General features: G+C 34.7%; 1 protein-coding gene across 1 annotated transcript in view; it reads left to right on the top strand.

The window, feature by feature from the left end:
* The window catches only part of LRRIQ3 (leucine rich repeats and IQ motif containing 3), a 169,468-nt gene extending 149,469 nt beyond the window's left edge, over positions 1 to 19,999 (top strand). The window contains exons 7-8 of the mRNA XM_006146036.2: positions 13,100 to 13,820; positions 19,456 to 19,999. Of these exons, the coding sequence (XP_006146098.1) occupies positions 13,100 to 13,820; positions 19,456 to 19,612 (878 nt within the window). The 3' untranslated portion in view covers positions 19,613 to 19,999. The remainder of the gene's footprint in view (positions 1 to 13,099; positions 13,821 to 19,455) is intronic.
* The last annotated feature ends 2,729 nt before the right edge of the window (positions 20,000 to 22,728 follow it).

Here is a 22,728-nt window from a genome sequence, read left to right as displayed (position 1 = left end):
GCTATGCTTTCCTCTTCTGTGGCTTGGAAGCTATTGATAGTGTTTGTATTTATTTATTTATTTATTTATTCATTCATTTTCAAGAGCTTTTTGCTATGGGGCTCATGCGCTCGCCAGAAAGACAGAGAGACAGAAAGCGAGAAACCACCCCCCCAAGGGGGGATGGCCACGCTGCAATCCCTTCTCCTCCATTCTCCTCTAGGGATCTTGGGCACGCACACACACGCGCCGGGTGTGAGTTTAAGCCACTGGGTCCGGGACTCGAACTGCAGTAGGCTACATGGAAGTTCAGAGACAAAGCGATTACGCTAACTGCTGGTCCCGATAGTGGTTTTATTTTTTGGCTTTTCTCCTTTGGTTATTTCGTATATATACTAGACTCTACACATTTCTAAAAATCCCAGAATGCTCAGTAATTTTGTGTCTTGTACATAGCAAAAAAGCCCTTAACACACTTTAATTGTCCATTCATATTTCAATCGATTGTTCTCTAGAACAAGAGTTAGCTTTGCACTTCCTGAAATAAAGAAAAACTGAGACTTTTTAAGGTCAATAGTTTATAAATATTTGCTTACTTTTTCTTTTTATAAATTTACTATGATTACTAACTTGACCAGAAAGAGAGAGGAAGTGAGCAAATAAGCTGCCAAGTCCAGGACTTGGTGGGAGTCCACCGCCTTAACCACCTGCCACCTGCCAATTCCTACATCTGCTTACATCTTATTGATCTCTGTACATCCCTCCCCCCACTCCTATTTTGGTTGTAGACCTTCTCTTTAGGCTCCTTTTTCTGTCTAGTAAAGAACATTTTTTAACAAATGATTTTGGTGAGGGTCTTGGTAGAGCCTTGGCTCCATTCATAGAATTGAATATTTCATCAATTCTATAAATTATCCCAGTCCACAGAATAACGTATTTTGTTTTTGATCTAGACTCTATCCTAGCAGTTTTCCTTTTTTATAGCCTATCTTTGCTATGGATTTGTTTGTGTTTTAGTTTGGTATAGGACACATGCACTTCCCAGAGAGAGACAAACAGAAAGAGAGAGAGAGAGTGAGAGAGAGTGAGCGAGCCAGGAGGTAGCTTGGTGGTTAAGGTACTAGATTCCTACATGTTTCGAGTCCCAGACCAGGAGACTTGAAAATCATACCAGGTACTGTGGTCATGTGTGCCCAAAATCCCAAGAGGATAATGGAGGAGAAGAGATTACAGTGTGGCCATCACCCCCTGGGTGTTGATTTCTCACCTTCCTACTCTCTGTCTCTCTCCAGCAAGTGCATGTACCCTATGGCTAAAACCTAATATGTGTGTGTGTGTGTGTGTGTGTGTGTGTGTGTGTGTGTGTGTAGTTTGTATGTATATATCTCTCAGTAAAGATGCTATTTTATGTTTTTAGGTTTTTGCCATAGAGTATGTGTGCTTGTTGGAGAGAGACAGAGAGAAATGGCAAGAAGAAAGATGAGAAACCACCTTTGGGGGGTAGGGGGGGTGTTCATGCTGCAATCCCTTCTCCTTCATTCTCTTACTGGAATTTTGGGCATGCATGAATGTATGCCTGATGTGATTTTAAAGCCTTCAGGTCCAGTACTTGAACTGTGATGGATCCTGCAGGAATGCAGCACTTCAACCACTATGCCACCTGCTGGTCACAAGGTGTTATTTTTAAAAATCAGAAAGAAAAGTAAAGAAAGAAATTGTTAAACCCCAATTACTTTCTATACTACACTGGGATTGGAGCTTTTCTGAGTCTGTTCAGGTTGTTATAACAAAATATCATAAAACTAGGAACCTTATAATAGACATTTATGTATTTATGTATTTTAGTTCTGGAGCCTGGATGCCCAGGATCAAGACATTAACAGATTATCTGTTAATTCATCTTTTAAGATATCTGTTAAGATATGCTTTCTGTTCACAGACTATTCATTCTGGCTGTGTTCTTATAGTGGGTGGAGTGGAGTATCTCTCTCAGACCTCTTGCATAAAGGCACCAATCTTGTTCAGAAGAGCTCTATCTTTATGACTTAATCACTTCTTAAAGGACACACCTCTTAATACTGTTACCTTGGGGATTAGGATTACAATGTATAAATTTGGTGGAGACGTAGATTTAAGTCTATAACACCTTTCCTAAGTGATAATAGGAAGTTGTTGAAAAGAGAAGATTTAAATGTGACATTATAGTGACAGGCAAGATATAATTAATAGTATGGTTAAATGTAAGTAGATGTGAATCATATATTTACCTTCTACTCTCTATAAAACTTGGGCAACTTCCTTGACTTCTAAAAGTATTTAGAGCAGTAATCACTGCATTACCTGAATGCTCTAAATTTTTATATATTAGGTAATTGGAAAACTCATGATGCATTTTTGCATAGAAAAGCACAGAAAAATACATCATAACTTTCCCAATGACCTAATATGATAATTTCATTATTTAATTTCAAATTTTAAAAAATTTCCCTTGTGATTTTTTTATCGATAATATAGAATTAGGATATTTAATTTCCAAATATTTGAAGGTTTGTTAGATATCTTATTGTGTTGTTTTTTCATGCAGTTCTTTTGCAGTCTGATAACATACTGTATATGATTTCAATTCTTTGTTTTCTTTTTTTTTTAGGATTTTGCCATAGGGTGTGTGTGCTTACTGGAAAGAGATAGGGACAAAGAGAGGCAATGTGAGAAAACACCATTCAGAAAGGATGGCCATGCCACAATCCCTTCTCCCCTATTCTCCTCTCAGGATTTTAGGTGCACATGCACACTTGCCAAGCATGATTTTTCAAGCTGCTGGGTCTGGGACTTGATCAGTCATGTGGGAATCCAGAGCTTTAACCACCACACCACCTGCTGGCCCTATCATTTCAATTCTTTCACATTTAACTGAGGTTTGTTATAAACGCCAGCATGTGGCCTAAGTATGGAAAATATAAATGTATTAGTATGAATACCATGTACCATTTAAAATAATGTGCATTTTGTAGTTATAGGCTGTTATGTTCCATAAAGATCAGTTAAGCCAAGAAGTTTGACAGCATCACTGAGATAATCAGTGTTATTATTGATTTTTTTTTTTTAACTAGTTCTATCAATTGGTAAGAAAGAAGTACTAATATCTTCTATGGACTATAGAATTATCTATTTTTCCTAGGACCAGCAGATGGCATAATTCCAAACCTAACAGTTTAAAAACTCACTCCAGGCACATGTGTGTGCATGGCCAAAATTCTGAGAGGAAACTGGATTACAAAGGATTGTGGCATGGCCATCCTCCCCAGGGGGTGATTTCTCACTTTTTGTCTCTCTGGCAAGCACATGCGGCATACAACAAAAAAGCTCTCTTAAAAAAAATAAAAAGAATTATCTATTTTTCTCTTTAGTTCTGTCAGTTGTTGCTTCATGTATTTTAAGTCTTTATTATAAGGCACATGAGCATCTAGGATCTTTTTCTTTTTTGCAGGTGATTTGACTATTATTATGAAATGTCTTTTTTTTCTCAGTCTTTGATTTATCTAATATCAGTCTATTTTATTATTTGCATATTATTTCTTTTTTCATAATTTTTTGACCTGTGTGCTTTTATATTAAAAGTACCTTTCTTTGAGACAATTTTCCGTGGATCTGACTTTTTAAAATTCATTCTCATAATCTCTACCTACTTATTTGAGAGCTTAGGCTATCAATATTTTATTTATTAATTAACTAATGACATTGATTATTATAATTTAGGTCTGCCATTCTGTTATTTGTTTTCTTCTCTGTTTTGGAATTTACCCTTAGTTTTCTCTTCCCCCCTTTTATTTTTTACCCTGTCATCTTCTGAATTATATAAATATTTTTATAACCCATTTTCATTTGTTATATTTTTAGTCCTATCTCTTTGAATTATATATTTTGTACCCCTATGGATTTTAATTTGCATCTTTAATTTTTCTCAGTCTACTTAATGTTAGAATTATACCAGAAAACATAAAATATAGCACTCGTACAACCATGTAGGTCATTTAGCACCTTCATACCCCTACGCCTTCATAATATAATTTTTATTCATATTAAATATTTAGAACTACACCATGAACATTACTAATATTTTGTTGTGATACTCCAGATTCAGTTATGAGAGTGTCAATGTTTTTGTCTTAGCAGACCATTACCCTCTACTTGCTTTTGTTCACTCTCCAGTCTTCAGATTTTTTTTTAATTTTGTCTACATGTTAACCAGATGTTAAATTATTTTTTAAAATATTGCTATAGGGTGTGTGTGCTCACCAGAGAGAGGTAGAGAGAAGAGAGAAGGACAGAGTAATCACCCTCTATGGGGAATGGTCTCACCACAATCTCTTTTCTTCCATCTTATCCCCCATTCAGGATTTTGGGAATGCATGCAAATGTGCCTGGCATGTTTTCAAGCTTCTGGGTCTGGAACTTAAAGTGTGGTTGGTCATGTGGTATCCAACTGCCTTAATCACTATGACTCCCAGTGGCCCCAGATGTTAAAATTTTATTCCAGCTTATTTGCCACTGGACTCCTTTAAGTTTTAATTTGTTTTCTGAAAACGGATAAAAATAATACTTAGCTCATAAAATTGTTAAGAGAAATAATTTATTTAAAGGCCTTAGTTCTTTTGACATACATACAGCAAATATTAATAGTAAATATTATCTATATTTTTAGTGGTCAATAATATCTACCTTATAAATTGTTATAAAGATTAAAATAAGTGATTATATATATATATATATATATGAAGAATTTAGAGGACAGCAGATGGTGTGGTGGTTTTGTCACTGGATTTCCATATGACTGACTGTGGTTCCAGTCCTGGACCAGTGGGTTGAAAATCACACCAGGCACATATGCATGCCTGCCCAAGATCCTAGGAGGAGAATAGAAGAGATTAAGGCATGGTCATCTTCCCTGGGGTGATTTCTCACTTTTATTCTCAATGTCTCTGTCTCTCTCTTCCTCTGGAAAGCACATGCACCCTAAGGCAAAAACCTCTTATAAAATAATTTAGGGGCCAGCAAGAGGTATGGTGGTTAAGGTGCTGGGCTCCCACATGGTCAATTGCGGTTTGAGTCCCAGACCTGGAGGCTTGAAAGTCATGCCAGGTGTATGTATGTCTGCCCAAAATCCCAGGAGGAAAGTGGAAGAGAAAGGATTACAGCATGGCCATCTCCCCTGCAGTTTGATTGCTCATATTCCCTCTCTCTATCTCTCTCCAGCAAATACATGTGCCTTATGACAAAACAAAACAAAACAAAAACCTTTAAAAAAGAATTTAGTCTAATACATACACTTTGCAAGGGCTCAAAAAATGATAGCATTGGTGCCGGCAAGTAGCATAGTGGTTAAAGGAGTTGGATTCCCACATGACCGACCACGGTTCAAGTCTCGGACCTGGTGGCTTGCTTTCTCACTTCCTCTCTCTCTCTCTGTCTCTCTCTGATCAAATTGAAAAATAATAATGATATTAATAATAAATAAATAAAGTTAAATAAAATAATTCTTTAAAAATTATAGCATTCAGATTATTCAAAATAATCTTATTTTAGATGGTGATGCCAATGGAATCTTTCAAACAAGTGGGCACAACATGAGCCAAAGATAAGAAGTAGAAGTATCTAAATCCTATTCAGAAGTAGTGACTATTATATTTGAAGTATAAAGTTTTCAAAGGGAACAGTGGGAGAAGTGGAAAGTACAGAAAGGAAACAGAAAACCAAAGATAAAAAGAAAATATAAGTTTATTATTCAGTAGCCCACTATCCAAATTGAAGAGTACCCTTGAACGGCCTAGCTCTTACAAGAAAAGGTATTTGTTAGACACATGCTTACTGAAAAGCTATCATGCATCAGACATTCTTCTCAGCATTTAATGTAGAATAGATAGTGAATTAACCAGACATGGTCTCAACTTTCATAGAGCTTTAGATATCTCTCAATGTAAGCCTTTTAATTTTATCTTTTTTATTTTTAATTTTTTTTAGTTTTTTTGTCTTAGGGTGCATTCACTTGCCTGAAAGAGATGGAGACAGTGAGAGGAAAGGTGAGAAATCACACCACCACACACCCCAGGAGAATGACCCTGCTTGCAATCCCTTCTCTCCTATTCTTCTCCTGGGATATTAGACATATAAACGCACCCAACATGATTTTCAAGCTGTCAGGTTCAGGACTTGAACTATGGTCAGCCATGTAGGAGTCCAGTGCCTTAAAACCATGCCACTTGCCGGCCACTCAATGTAAATTTTAACAAAAGTATATGTAGTATAATTCCACATTTTAGACATTTTACTAGGATTTTGTATTTAACCTAGGGTACCACAAATAACACAGTTTTACTTCTAGTGTTTATATTGGTCATTTTCTTTATAATGATGACTATGTATTCTTCAAACTTGGTCATTTCTAATGCTGACAACAGTTGCTGTTAATGAACTTCACCAGGACAATAGGCATAAACTAGAAATTTCTTTGGCAATCTGGAGTGCATTCATATACCTGCATTCATATATTGGTCCCTTTAAAATCTTTGATTTCTTTAGAAATTTACATATCAAGAGACTATAACACAGATTTTTTGCTCCTTCATATTTCACTTATCTATTATATACATATTAGACATACATTTATCCTAAATTTATATCCTTAGCTCTCTTATCTTCTCTTAACTATGCTTGAAGTTTTACCTAAAAACCTCTATGCTTTGGGTTTCCAAAGTTAAATCTCCAAATCTTTCTCTACTAACATTTAGATGTATCCATCTGTTTGCTAGACAATTCTATCAACTAATTACTATTAACAGCTAACTTTATATCTTATAAAATCAAATTTTATGTATTGTTCTTTTTTCTCATCTGCATCTTTTATTATAAAATTTCTTTTTCCTGAAAATGCTTTGTTTTCTGTTCTCTCTCAAACCTTTTTACAAGTTTCTCAAACCTTTTACAAGTTCATCAGATCTGTCCAAATACCCAAACATAGGTCTTATAATACTGCAAATGTAAAATAAAGATCATTCTCAGGAATAAACTTAGCTTTTGCCCTGTTAAAGCAACATTTTTTAACACTTGTTAAAGACAAGAAGGAATTCTTTATTCAAGAGAGGCTTAGATTGCAGTGGAGTTTTACAGTAAAGAAGAGAGCTCGGTCCACCTATATCAAGAACAACTGAAGATTAATACCCAAGGAGCAGAGTGGGAATCAATGGATGAAAAATTACTCAGAGGAGACATCACAGCAAGGGAAATTCTTGCTAGACCAACTAAACAGCATTCTTGGTGAAGGTAGATGAGTGATAAGATATGGAAATTGGTAGATAAGAATAGGATATAGGGAGGATAGGAGAATTTTTGCTTAACTGGCCTTTCTAAAACTAGATTAAATAGACCAAGAACAGAGCCCAAAATTACTAACTATTCAGATAGAGGACACAGAGGAGTATGACTCAAGGTTGGTCAAAGAGAGTTTTCATCAACCTTCTCCAGAACATTTTTGCTGTAAACAAACTCCCCTAACCCAGATTGAGTAAAACGTCTTTCTTCTAAGGCTTTGAAGTTCCTTATGTATATATATATATGCGTCTGTTATACCTTTACATTTGCCACAGTAGTTTGAAGTTACCACTTTATCTATTGGCTTTCTCCACCAGCCTGTAAGATTTTGAGGGCCAGAACTGTTTTCATTTTTTGAAGACCCTAGTTTATATTAAGCTAAACACTTTTGGCCTAAAATGACTGCTGTACTCCCACACTTGAATTTTTAATGGATAAGCCAAAGTGGTACATGTTAGGCTGTCTTCAAGTTGGTTACTAAGTTACAGCCAGTCACACTAGCAACACTTTAGTCAATCACAGCACACCTTTTAGGCTGTTCCTAGAGCCTACTACCCCGCTGTAACCAATCCAATTATTTTCCTGCCTCATTCTCTCACTTTTAATTTTGTATGTCACTTTCCAGAAACATACACGGTGACCATGCAGCTGCTCAGAGTTCCTCGAAAACCATTCTCCAAGAAACTGCCCAATTTGAATCACCTGCCCTTTGTTTGAAGAAACTGTTAAATTTTCATTTGTTTGAAATGTTGCCTTTTATTAGGAATAAGTACTTATATATTTTAATAAGTCAAATTAAAGTCTTCACTTATAAATCTTCAGTCAAAGGAGTTAACTTTTTGTCAACTACAGCCTTGAAACCCAATAATTTTGCCTAGGTTAATTATAATTACTTCCACAACTCATTCGTTGCTATAGTGTAGTAAGTGAGGTTATAAGTAGTTGGAAGATTATATTTGGAAAGTAAACAGATATAAAAGCATGCGAGTCTTTGTAGGCATGGCAAGGAGATTGAATTTGATTATAATGGCACACGTAAGACCTTTAAAGACAAAGTTGTAAGAAATCACTGTGCCTTTATTACTGAATGAGCAATAATTGTTATCGTTTGGAAAATGCAAATACTACTTAAAAAGTCGCTTCAATAGTCAAGGTAAGAACTGTTAGAGTCCTGAAATAGAGCCATAGCTAGGAGATAGAGAAAGTTTAATTAATTTGAGCTATATTTTGACGGTAAAATCTATAAGACTTACTAATAAAATTCATGTAAAAAAAAAAGCTATTAGGTGTTATTTACTGAAATAGGAAGGGCTGATTTTAGAAAAAGTAGATTTTTAACAGCAAGCAGGAGCTTGGTTTTGAATGTGTCTAGCTCAAAAAATATCTATTAGACTTGCAAGTGATGATAAATTTTAGATTATTAGCATACTGATTAGTATTTAAAACCATAAGTAAGATTTACTTCAGGAGAGAGGGTACAGATAAATAGGAAGCGGGCATAGAATCAAGTCTTCAAAAATTCCAACATAAAGACATTTGGTAGGAAAGGGTAGAATCTGCAAGGACAACCAAGATGGATTAAGGAGAAAGGTAGAAGAAAAGTAGAACAGATTGGTATTACAGAATCTGGGGAGAGCAAGCTGTGGGAGGGTGAAGGTTCTAAGACATCTCGAGAAATGACCAGCTGTGTTAAATGCCACTGAGATTTTTCAAAAAGAGAAAAAAAGAGTAGAACAGAAAAAAATGTATCACTTGTTTTTATTACCATAAAAACCTATTGTAGGAAGAGTTTCAACAGTTTAGTAGAAACGGTAGAGGTGAAATTCTTATCTGAGTTAATAGTTAATAAATCTGAAGAAAAGAAGGTAGTACAAAGAGATAATATTTACTCTAAAGTTGAACAGAGAAAGTGGAATAGTACCTAGGGAACTATGAGAGCTGACAGGGTGCGGTGGTGTCCGTGATGGCAGTGCTGATGGCAGCTCAAAGATTGATGGGAATGATCCAGCAGAGTTGGGGATAAAGGATAAAGCCAGGATACATGTAATAGTAAAGACTAAAGGGGATAGAGCCAAATAACATGTGAATTTTAGCTCTGCAGAAGGAAAAAAATATTTCTGCCATTGTATCAGGTTAGAAGATGATGTATGAACGTACAGAAAGGTTGGCAAATTTGGTTATGGAAAGATGTGGGCATTTCCATCACTTGGCTTCTATTTTAATAAAGAATATGTGTTAAAACTAAATACACCTAACAAGAACGCTCTCCTATGTGTTCTGTGCTTCGATTTCCAGTGGATGTGAAGGGTTTAATAAAAGTGCTTTGTATGTTTTTCCCACTCATTACTAAATTGTGATGCTATCTGAATACCATACTATTAATGGAATTAAAGAGACAAGATACACTCCTTGTTTTCCATATCTAGAGTGAAAAAAAAAAAACTAATGTATTTCTCTTACTCTTCATCAAATAATATTCTAATACTTATATATTATATTTGGTTCACATTTTATATTCTATTAAATCATTTAGTTTTATAAGACCCTATAAATTAGATATTTTTATAGTCATCTTACTGTGAGGATCCTGAGATGCAGAGAATTAAATAACTTGCCTGAGACACAGAGTTAGTAAGTGGTAGAACTAGAATTTGAATTTAGTCAAACTGGTAACAAATTCAAATCTTTTAAACCATATGCAAGCCATATTGTTCTTGAGCAACAGACTTACTCTTAAGCTTGTTTATGATTCATCTAACAAATAAACTTATTAGGCATCTTCTATTTAATCACCCTCATTTAACGTACTTATTTATGTTTTGGGGGTTTGTTTTGTTTTATTTTTCATTTTTTTATTATTTTTTTAAATTTGCGAGAAGACACATAAACTTGCAGGAGAGAAACAGTGAGAGAGGGAGAGAGAAAGTGAGAAAGCACCCCCAATGAGGGTGATCACACCACTATCCCTTCTCTCATATCTCTTCTTTCTTTCAGGATGTTGAGCACACATGCACATGTGCTCAGCATTTCTTAAGCCACTGGGTCCAGGACTAGAACCATGCTTTTGACCAGATGGGATCCAGCTCCTTTAATTACCATACCATGGGCTGGCCCATGATCTCTTCTTCTAAACACCTTATGTCTATCTCAGTTAACTCTAACATAGAGCTTTACTATAAGCAGAATGAGAAAAATTCTATAAGAGAGGAAATGGGTATTTTTTAAAAAGATATAAATTCTTGTTTAATAAATAAGGAAAGATGAAATGTTAAAAGGCTCTGAAGAATGGATAGAATGTTAATAGATGTAGGTGGGTAAAACAACATATTGGACAAAGAATAAAACATTTGAAGCAAAAGCCCAACAGGAAGATGTGTTGTATGGATAAGCAGAAAAATAGATTTTCCTATGAAATATGATCCTAAGCCAGAAGTTATAACTTTTTAAATCCTGGAGATGGCAGCCCTGAAGCTTTTGTTTTCCTTTGTTTGGGTGTAAGGCTTGATATGACTAGGCTTATTTCTGGAAGATAAAGATTATAACCATAAGTGTTGTCTTGAAACAGAAATTCTAGAAGAAAGAAACTCAGAAGACTTTCTAAAGTACTAATGGGATGAAATTTATTCAACCAAATAGAGATTTTAGCTTTTTTCCCTCAGGGCTTCCAGTTCCCTCCATTGAATCCAAATTTTAATATTTATTTTTTAATACTTTGGCTTTCTATCCTGATGGTTGCCTTTTTTTTTTTTTTTTTTTTTTTTTTGGAGAGATTTTCACTGTAGGGCGCGTGCGCTCGCCAGACAGACAGAGAGAGACATAGAGACAGAAAGCGAGAAATCACCCCCCAGGGGGGATGGTCACGCCGCAATCCCTTCTCCTCCATTCTCCTCTCGGGATCTTGGGCACGCACGCACACGCGCCCGGCGTGAGTTTTAAGCCACCGGGTCCAGGACGCGAACCGCGGTCGACTACGCGGGAGTCCAGCGACATAGCCATTACGCTAACTGCTGGTTCCCTTGATGGTTGCCTTTTTACTTGCTAGACTTGATTTTCTACTTACCTATATGTAGACTTTGTTTAATTGTCTAATGTTGATACTCCTGCAGCCTGTAGTAAAAATCCTGCCTCTTCATTTCTTCCCTAATGCTTGTCTAGACCAGAGGCCCTGTCCTTCTTCATGGCTACCTTAAATTTCATAATATCACCAGCAACAGCTTTGGCATTTTCACACACACACACACACACACACACACACAAAAAAAAAAAAAAAAAAAGCACATGAAGGGAATCTTCTATTAGAGAATATCTAATCCTTAAGCAACTACAGTTTACAGGGCTATTATTTTAATAGGTAAAGGAAACCAGTTAAACATTGGAAACATTTTTCCCTAAAATTTACAAACAATTTATATACCTGATCCTGAATGCATTAATAGGTTTGTCAAAAAATAAATTAGTGAGCAATAGTATGATTCGAGTCATTGTATTAGTTAGATTGGATATGGCAACAAATAGATCTAGAAATATTGGGTTGCTTGAAAAAATCATAACACATTTTTGTGTAAAAAACATAGAAAAATATGTCATGAGTTTTCGAATGACCAAATATATTTATTCAAACATAATTTCCATTTATTTCTGTCTCCATAAGTGGTTTTTTATTAGCAAATCAGAAATTAGCCAGCCACAGCTGCCACTGCTCAGACCATGTGTAAATAAGGCAGATATTGAGGTGCAACCAATTAAGCTGTTTCTGTATGTCACTTCCATTTTCTATTAATACCCCCTGGCCACATCGAAGAGCATCTCTCTCTCTCAGTCTCCACTGGTTCTGGGTGCTGCCTGATTCATGAGTCATTCTTTGCTCAATTAAACTTTGTTAAATTCATTTTTTCTAATGTTTTCTTTTTCTTTTAGCAAACTACATAAAAATGATATCATTAAGTACTAAGTAGAAGATGCTGCTATTGAGTCAATATAAGTTAAATAAGTGTGAGTGATAATTATAGAAAATATAGAAATCAAATTCAGGCATTTCTATGTTAATTTTTTTATATTTGCCAGTGGGTTCATTCATTCACTAGAGAGAGACAGAAAGAGATAGAGAAGAAAGGGAGGGAGGGAGGGGGGAGGAAGGAAGGAAGGAAGGAAGGAAGGAAGGAAGGAGAAAGAAAGAAAGAAAGGAAAGAAAGAAAGAAAGAAAGAAAGAAAGAAAGAAAGAAAGAGAAAAGAAAAGAAAAGAAAGAAAGAAAGAAAGAAAAGAAAAGAAAAGAAAAGAAAAGAAAAGAAAAGAAAAGAAAAGAAAAGGAAAGAAAAGAAAAAAGAAAAGAAAGAAAGAAAGAAAGAAAGAAACTGAAAAACATCTCCCCCTACCTCACACCCCATGGGGAATAGTCACACTGCAATCCCTTCTCCTCCATTTCCCCTTCCTTTTGTGATTTTGGGCAGACACACACGTGCCATGTGTGTTTTTCAAGCCACCAGATCTGGGGCTTTGGCTACAAAATGGGTCAGGTGGGATCCAGCCACTATAAACCACCCTGCCATGAGCTGGCTCTATTAAAATGTCTTAATAGTGATTTACCTCTCCAAGATTACTATTAAATTACAAGGAATTTGGGGAAAATACTTATTAGCAAAGTAAATAACAAGTTTTATATCAACTTCATTAATATAGCTTTTAACAATTTGGACAGGAAATAAACTATGCTTGGCTCTTGCATAATGTCTAACAGTTCTCTCCTGTACAATGTAGATCAGAAGAAAACTGAAGACGAAGAGGAAGAATTGGATACTAGTTTTAGGTTATCAGTATCCAAACTGCCCCTACATACTTCAGATTCATCGATGTATGCTACAGTATTGAAAGAGAAAAGACAAGATTATTTCCCTGCACATGCCCAACCATTTTCTACCACTCATCAAAACCCAGTAACTAAAAAAGACTCACTGATGGAGAGAAATATAAAGAGAGAGTTTTTTATGACACACAGAGCTGGTATGAAACTACAAAAACTTAATGAAATTGATAAATATTACACAGAGCAAAAAAAACAAGAATGCTATAAAGAAAAAATGACAGCTGTAACCATGGCACAAATTGCCCGAGAAAGAGTAAGCCTAACTCTTCATGAGTATTTAAATAATAAAAAATATACTGCACAAAAACTTATTGAAAAAGATAATGAGGCAATTCAGAATGGTTTACGACAACTTTGGAAAGACAAATTCAACTACCTTGAAAAAGTTAGAGCCAGAAGATCTCTTTTTCTGAAAGAAAAAAAACAGAAGGCTGCAGATCATGAATTAGTTCGAAACTTAAATAATGAGCGTACTCTTCTGATGAAAGGAATGATTAAAATAGATAGATTGAAGAATGATGAGGCTGTCCAGAAAAAGAAACAGCTGATTGTTCAGGAAAAACTAACAACAGAAAAACGTCAAAAGGATTTATTTAAACAATGGAAAGATTTTAGGTAGGTACAGTTTACACATAATAGAAGCTTGTAACTCAATTACATGTGAATATCGTATACTAAATGTTGAAATCTCTTAAATAATATTTTATTTTTAACATGATACATCCTATTTTGGAAAATGGAAACAAATTATGTACTAATTTATTACCAGAGATTAGACAGTAAAATAAATCTACCTTCCCTTACCTCCCAATCTCACCTAACAAAGCCTGTATTTTAATAGTTGTTTTTAAAGGGCTCAATCATCCATCCACTTTACCAGTATTAGAAACTTCCTCAGTCTTTTACATCTTAGTCTCCCTCTTTGCCAACATCTAATACATTTCCTGTCTATATTTCTAAAAGGAGTCTTAAACAAATCCTTCCTTTTTAATCTCGCTTTTTCCATTCTAGTTCGGACTCTCACAGTCTCTCTAGATTCCCATTGTCCTACCACTTGAGACTCCATCTTCATTTTTCATTACTTCTTTCAATAGTTTGTCTTTTCTGTAGTCTACAAATCCTAACTTTCTTTAAACTAAAATTTTGATCCTGTCATTTCCTATATAAATAAATAAATATTTTGATAGCATGCAATTACCCATAGAATAAAATATAAAGTTTTCTGAATGGCATTTCTTACATTGTGCTCTGTTCCAGTCTATCTAGACAAATCTGACACTTAATTTTATGCTATATATTCTTCCATCTTCCCCTAACAACACCTTTTGCTCTAAACAGAGTAAATTGTTCTCCACTCTTTACCCAATTTCGTACTTCCTTATTCCTATAACTTCACTGATACTATCACCATTTCCCTCAAATATGTATGTTGCAGGAATTACTAACCCACAATGTTACTCTTGTCTATATATTATTATGCATCCCAAGCCTCCATGTTATTATGCAAATTAGAAAGCTTTGAGCTGTTCCAACAGGTGAGGGGACAGTGCTTATATGTGAAGGAGACAAACTGCAAGTAGCTAATGACTGAGTGTGTGTGACCATTTTTTAACTCCTGTTTGTCTCCATTCTGCAGTGTGTGAACTGTAGAAACACTGATAAAACTCATCCTTTTTTTATTCATAGTTTAGTAATCAACTTAAATACCATATTCACTTTTAATTTCTCCCAAGCTACTCTTTTATTCTAAATTATTCCCTTCAATTTTGTTTTGATACCATAGTACTTTAAGTCTCAGTTCTAGCACTTTTCACAAAAGTGCCCATAACGTAGTTAATTTGTGAAGTCTTTTATAAAAGAATTTAATCTATCTTTCCAATTTAGTGCCTAGTACAGTACTTAGTTAACAAATTTACTCAATAAATATTAATTGAAGAAAATCCATTTCACAAATAAGAAACAAACCAAAAATCATGGTTGTACTAAAAATATATCTTAATTAGTAATGGTTATATTAGTCACGTAATATCTCTGATAAGGCTGAGTGTTTTTTATATTCTTGTAATCAATATATATATAAGCCATGGGGCCAGCAGATGGTATAACAGTTATGTCTCTGGATGCCCACATGGACGACCATGGTTCAAGTTCTGGACCCAGTTGAAACTCACACTGGGCACATGTGCATGCTTGCCCAAGATCCCAGGAGGAGAATGGAAGAGAAGGGATTGCTCTGTGGCTATCCCCCCTGAGGGATGATTTTTCAGTTTCCCTTTCACTGTCTCTGTCTCTCTCTCTCTCTCTCTCTCCAGCAAATGCACACTCCCTAAGGCAAACAAACAAAAACTTTTAAAAAATATATAAGCCATTGGAATAAGAAATAATGCATATTTTTATAAATGTATAATGAATATATATATGCATACATATATATATGTATGTATATATAAGGATTATAGATGTGTAGTAAAAATGTAATTAATATAGTATGGAAAATGGATAATTTATTGGTCAATAGAATATGTATCCGTTTTAAGACAAGGGTTTATTTAGTGGCAATAAATTTGTCACACGCATTTTTTGTCTGCCCCTCTGTGATCATTGGTATTTCTATCATACTGAGTAGTACTTACCTTCAACTCAAATCATTAAGTAGTAATTTACGACCAGCTCTTAAAGATTCCTATTGCAGATGTGAGGACAAAAAGATCCCTTGGCCCAAGAAACTGAAAATCTAGGTGGGGATAAAGCATAAGCCAATAAGATGACCGGAGTTAAATAATAATGCAAAAAACAGTATAAGATCTGTCAAGACAAGGACCAGCAGATGGAGTAATAGCTACATTACTGGACTCTCACTCTCATAGTCAACTGTGATTCCAGCCCTGGACCCAGTGGCTTAAACTGCTGTTGGGCATGTGTGCATGTGTGCCTAAGATCCCGAGAGGAGAATGGAGGTGAAGGGATTGCAGCATAGCCATCACCCCTTAGGAGTTATTTCTCGATTTCTGTCTGTCTGTCTCTGTTTTTCCAGCAAGCACGCACACACAGTCTATAGCAAAAATCTCTCTTTAAAAAAAAAAAAAACTGTCATGACAAAGAATTAAAATTTATGGTAAATAATAAATAGGGGTGAGGATGCTCCAGAAAACTGGAAATGAGAAAACCATTGCATGGTTCATAGCTGTCACTTCTATAACAAAAGATCAACAAAAGAAAAGCATAACATTTGTTTAATGAAAGTTTTATTTTTTGAGGGAAACTTTTGTATTTATGTGCTTAGGATTGTTGAAGAAAGGGCGGTCATGTGGAATTATGATTAAACAAAGAGAAGCATGACGTAATGGTGATCAATTTAGAGGAACTTAGTAAGGTCTCTTTATTCAGAATCTTCTTGACCTATCTGTGTAATATTCATTTTCTCCAAGTAGAGGGCAGGATGCCTGTCATGTTACAGTCATCTAAAGAGAAGAGGCAGGAGAAGTACAAAGAGACCTTTCTAATTCTGCAGTTTTCTCATTTTCCTCAGCTTAAAATACTCAGTAGGACAAGGTGCCATATTTTGGGTAGCTTTTTCTTTTTTTAAATACGTTGCCAGGGGAACATGCATTCATCAGAGAAAGACAAAAAAAAATAAAAAATAAAAAAGGAAAGCAAGAAAGCACACCCTATGGAGAAGGGTCACACCACAATCCCTTTTCCATTTCTCCCTCCTTTTAGGATTTTGGGCACACACACACACACTGTTTTTCTCAAGCCACTGGGTCTAGCACCTGAATCCTACAACCAGCTGTGTAAAACCAGCCACTTTAATCACCACACCACAGGCTGGCCTTTGGGTGGTATTTTCTGTTGTGCATGAACCGTATATATATATATATATATTTATATACACACACACACACACATATATATAATATATATTATATATGTAATACTACTTCCTTTTTTATTGTCTCAGGATTAGGTCTCCACTTTCTTGTCAAAAACTAATAGTCCCTCTACTTAACCTTTAGTAATCCTCAAAATTGGGTAATATAAGGTCTCTATGCTAATATAATTGTGGCTCCCAAGAAGATAGATACCATGCCTTAATTTTCAGGACTATGAATATGATGAGATACCACACCTGCGTATGTGCTAGCATAGGGAACTCTGCACATCTAATCAACGGTATTAATTAGTCAACCTTAAATTAGAGGTTATCCTGGCCTATTCTGGGTATCACCACATGAATACATTCAGGCTATTTAAACTAAATATTAACAAAACAATTTGAATCTTCCTCCTCCATCTGGTTGTTCTTCCTACACTTCCTTTTCTAATAAACCACTAATATCCACCCAGTAAAAGTAATTATTAAATGTCAGGCATTCCTTTAAGATTTTTAATGTATTAATTCACTTAGTCCTTTACTAAACCCTGTAAGCTGGATTATCCCCTTCTTAAAGATGAAGAAAATAAAGTAGAGAGAATTTAAATAACTTGTCCAAAACCACACAGTCAATAAGTTGTAAACATTCTAGAGTTAAGCCTCTCTTCCACTCCCCAAGTTCAGATTTCTGAGTATGCTTTCATATGAACAAAGTATTCTAAGATCTATCCAAAATTTATTTCTACAGGCTAATCTGCTCCTTTGTTTTCCTTCCCGTGCCCTACAAAATTTGAGTAACATCAGTTCTCGGGGGATCCCAAGCTGTGCTTCCTCATTGCCTTTGTTTTGTCTATTTCTAGGATATAAAATGACTTGTAAATAAATGCTACACACACACACACACACACACACACACACACACACACACACTTTCTGACTAGAAAATGCACAGCTGTCAAGACTTAGTTCAAGGGACCAGCAGTTGACATAATGGCTATGTTGCTGGACTCCCATGTAGTCAACTGCAGTTTGAGTCCCAGACCCAGTGGTTTAAACTCACTCTGGGCACGTGTGTGTGCATGCCCAAGATCCCGAGAGGAGAAGTGGGGAGAAGGGATTGCAGCATGGCCATCCTTCCTGGAGAGGGGTGATTTCTCACTTTCTGTCTCTCGGTCTTTCTCTATTTTTCTGGCCAGCACATATGCCCTATAGCAAAAACCTCTCCAAAAAAAATAAAAATAAAAAGTCTTAGTTTAAGAGTTATTTCAACTCTGATATCTTTCTTACATTCTCTCTCCTTGCTCTACAGGTTATATCTACCATTTTTCCCCCTCAGTTTTTTGCCTCACTCTCTTTTACTTCATAATGTTTTCACTATAGATCTATTACATTTTATGTACATATTCATATACCTTAATTTCTCTTGACTTTGTATAAGCTTATATAGTTACATCATGTCATACTCATCCTTATATTCTGGAAATGGTGCCAAACATTACAACACATAACTTGAATGAATAGGATAAATTACTAAATTCTCCAAAGTCCTGTGAAATTTTCCAAATTTGGCAGAATGATCACGTATACTTTTCTGTAACTTAGAGTCTATCTTAATCTATGAGGGCTATCGTAACAAAATGGTGCATACTAGATGGCTTAAATAATATAAATAGCACAGACTAAGATGAGTTAAGTAGCAGAAATTCATGTTCCAGTTCTGAAGGCTGGAGGATCAAGATCAAAGTGTCAGCAGGTTTGGTTTCTCCTGAAGCTTCTCTCCTTGCTTGCAGATAGTCACCTTTGCACTGTCTTCAAATTTACCCTATGTACTCACTATCCTGATGTCTCATCTCCTTCTTATAAAGACACTAATCATTTTGGATTAGGATATACCCGTAAGACCTCATTTGACTCTAATTACCTCTTAACAGCCCTATCTATAAATACAGTCACAATCTAAGGTACTGAGAGTTAGGATTTAATATGTGAATAATATGATACATTATACATGTGAGAATATTGATACATTCAGTTCATAACAGCCCCCAAAGAAGCTTGGATTCAGCGAGACTTATGTAGAATTTCAGCAAATCATGATATGTACTGGTTCAGATGCTCCTTTGGGAATATAAATTTAGAAAATATAAACTATAAAAAGTGATTTAAAGAATTCTCAGTTCCAGACTATAAAAATCTTATGAATGTTACTTAAACATGAGCATTATTTAGTCATATAACAAGTTCTATAAAGGAAGTTATATCTTTTTTCCATTTGAATATTCTATTTTGAAGATGTCTAATTATCATCATTGATTGTTATGGTTGTTTTAGTAATTTAGAAGTATCTTATTCTGTTACCTTTCTTTTTCCCATTAGGGCTGAAGAAATTTATAACAGACATTGTGAAGAAAAATTTGTTATTGATATGATTTCCTTTCAAAAAGCCTGTGAAAGACTTCAAGATGTTAAAACAAGTGTTGCAATTGTGAAAACAAGTGTAGGCTTTAAAGTTCCCAATGGAAGGACAAAATGAACCAATGCCAGATAAATACCTATCATCATCTTAATATGTGGCCATTATTTTCAGTTGGAGAACTTTGAAATAATACTCTGAAAGAAAAAATTCTCCATGTCACAAGATAAATTTTTATATAAATCTTCTAAAAAATATAAAGAATAGTTAAAATGTTCTCTTATTGGTCATAATTTGAATTAAATTGATTTGGCACACTCAGAAATTTCCTTATATATCCAGATGCCCATGGAACAATTAAAACTGACTTCTTTATTGTAGGCAGTATCGTGAACACAGCACTTATATTCTGTTTTATATTGTTTCTGAGTATAGCAGTTCTTAAACTATTTTCAGTTTCTCAGGCAACCTTAACATAGCAATTTCTGCTTTTATTGCTGACTCTTACTAGACCTTTGTGTACTTTGATTATTTTCATTACCTGCTTTCACATATTTAATTATATTCTGTTTATTTTGTTAAGGCGGTTTCTGAGTTTGTTTTCTCAAAACAAAGGTTTTATCATTGCAGTAGTGATTCATGTTCTTACAAAATTTCAGCAAATATAAATGATAAAAAGTAATTTAAATATTCTTATAACTTTCTTTGAGGATTGTTAAGACCCTTGTATATTTACTTTTGACGTACTGGCTTTTTGGCATAGATGTAGAATTGAGGAAGAGAAAACAGTGAAGGCAGAAAAAGAGAAGCAAGAAATGACATATTTAATTATTTAATTATAATCAAAAAGTGTAAAGAAATTGTGTCTATTCATTTTAAGTTCACTTAACACATAGTAATGGAAGACAATTAGAAAAATATAGGAAAATATTTAAAAGGTAAAAAGTTGTTCTGTAAAATTTGTATCATTTTTCAGTAGTGTTTCCACATATCTAAAAGATAAACATCTCACTATAATTATGACATTGCTCACTTAATATAGTGTAGCTAATGCCATACAATTTTTTAAATATTTATCAGTTATATATGAAACATTTAAAACTATGTTGCTCTAAAAATTCTTTAATTTTATCATTCTATAGTAAATTTCCAACAAATAAGTATTTTACATCAGTGTTTATCCAGTTGTGTTTCTATACTGAACTACTAACAAATGTGGGTAATATTTCCCTAATTTTCTGTAATACAGTTATCTATTTAAATCCATGGCACCAGCTCTCATTTTCATCTTAGTTAGTAGGTGACTATTAGGTTGTCAGAAAAGTCATGACCTATTTTTTTATTTTTTATATAGAAAATGCATAGGAAAAATAGGTCATGACTTTTCCACAACTCTAATAATAAGTGAGTCATACTGGTATTTATTCCTAGGTCTTCTGCAGAAGCAATAAGGGGGAATCCTATGGGGAGGCAGAAAACATGACAGATTAGGTTTCCCATAGCAGACTGGCAATCTCTCTGTTATTACAGAGAGAGAGAGAGAGAGAGAGAGAGTGTTTAATAAACATAATATTATTATAATACTTGAGAAAATAATCATATAAACAAAACACTCCAATACTTTCCATAAAGTAACCATTTAATAAAGGTTAGTGTGTAAGGGTAGAGGCAGAAGTCTTCTAATATAGAAGTAGTGTAGTTATGCTGGGGCCAGCAGTTGGCATAATGGCTATATTGCTGGACTCCCATGTAGTCGACTGCAGTTCAAGTCCCGGACCTGGTGGCTTAAACTTATGCCATGTGCCTGTGTGCCCAAGATCCCTAGAGGAGAATGAAGGAGAAGGGATTGTGGTGTGACCATCTCCCCTGGGGGATGATTTCTAATTTTCTGTTTCTCTGTCTCTCTCTGTCTTTCTGGCAAGCGTACACACCCTATAGCAAAAATCTCTCAAAAAGAAAATAGTGTAGTTATAGAAATATTTGTCAGATATTTATGTGAGAAGATTTGAAAGGTACAATCAAGGAATAGTAAACTTGTTTATGTGATATATTTGGATATAAATTGTTCATTCAGTTAATATACTTACTGAATGTTTGTTGCCCTTCCTCCATGCTCCCATTCCATATTGTGAATCTTTTATAACTTTCATAACTTCTTCCTGTGAGTAACGTTCTTGCTCTCATTAGCAATGATCTCAGTTACATCCAAGAATATGAAGAATTCTAATATATTTAGTTCAAACTTAAATGATTTTTCTGAAGTTCACACTGTAGGCTTTTTGTCTCTGTCAGTTATAACACCACCTATCATGAAGGTTTAATACATGTATGTTGGTGAACATATTATACTCAGAACAGTGCCAGTACCATAGTAAATGCTAGATAAGTGTTTGCTGTTATTATTCATCATTTTTGGTTCTATGATTTTTCCACTTTTGGAAAAATCAGAAGGAAATGCATCAGAGGCTGATAATCAAAAGGCACATTAAACTAAACTTCAGTCATAGAACATTGAGTATACAGCCCCATGGCACTCATCTTACTCTACATTTTATTCTAGTTATCTCTCTATTTGTCTAATCAACTTAGTTATGCTATAAAGTTCTATGAACACAAAATCATGTTACTATATTTCTGTTAACAGCTTTCTTCAGCAGTGTCCTACATGCTACAGTGTTCCTCAATGATCCTTCCCCAGTGTCTCCATTGGCAGTGATTTAGTGAGTAACTAAGTAGGAAGGGCTTTCTTTAAGCCTACATCCAAAAATACAGAAAAGTTGTCCATATGGCTTTACATTTTTATTATAATGTCAGAATAATTATTCTCTCTTTGCTATAGCTTCTATCTTTCCCATTGGCTGTCTTTATTGATTCCTTCTCTGCTAAATACATGTTTTCTCAGGCCACTAAAATCTTACTTAAAGGCATAAACATTCTTTTCTGTGCTTTACGTATCAGTCTTGTAAAGTCAGATTTCCATTTCCTCATATGGCACTGTAATAAAAGCACCTTCAACAAAATCAATAATAGTCTACTATTTGCTAAATCAAATCAACAACTTTCAGTCTTGATTATTCTGAAATTTGCAGAAGCATTGGATACTATTTTTTTTACTTTTTGATATGTCTTTACTCATCACTTCCATGATACCACATGTTGCTCTTCATATTCTTCTTTACTCTTATTATTTTTTTAGCCACTGTGGCTTTTATTTCCCAATTTTTGCTTTAGGGTGT

Source organism: Tupaia chinensis, unplaced genomic scaffold (assembly GCF_000334495.1).
Source record: "Tupaia chinensis unplaced genomic scaffold, TupChi_1.0 Scaffold000164_1, whole genome shotgun sequence".
NCBI classification, from domain to species: domain Eukaryota; kingdom Metazoa; phylum Chordata; class Mammalia; order Scandentia; family Tupaiidae; genus Tupaia; species Tupaia belangeri.
This window is presented reverse-complemented; position numbering and strand designations above follow the sequence as displayed.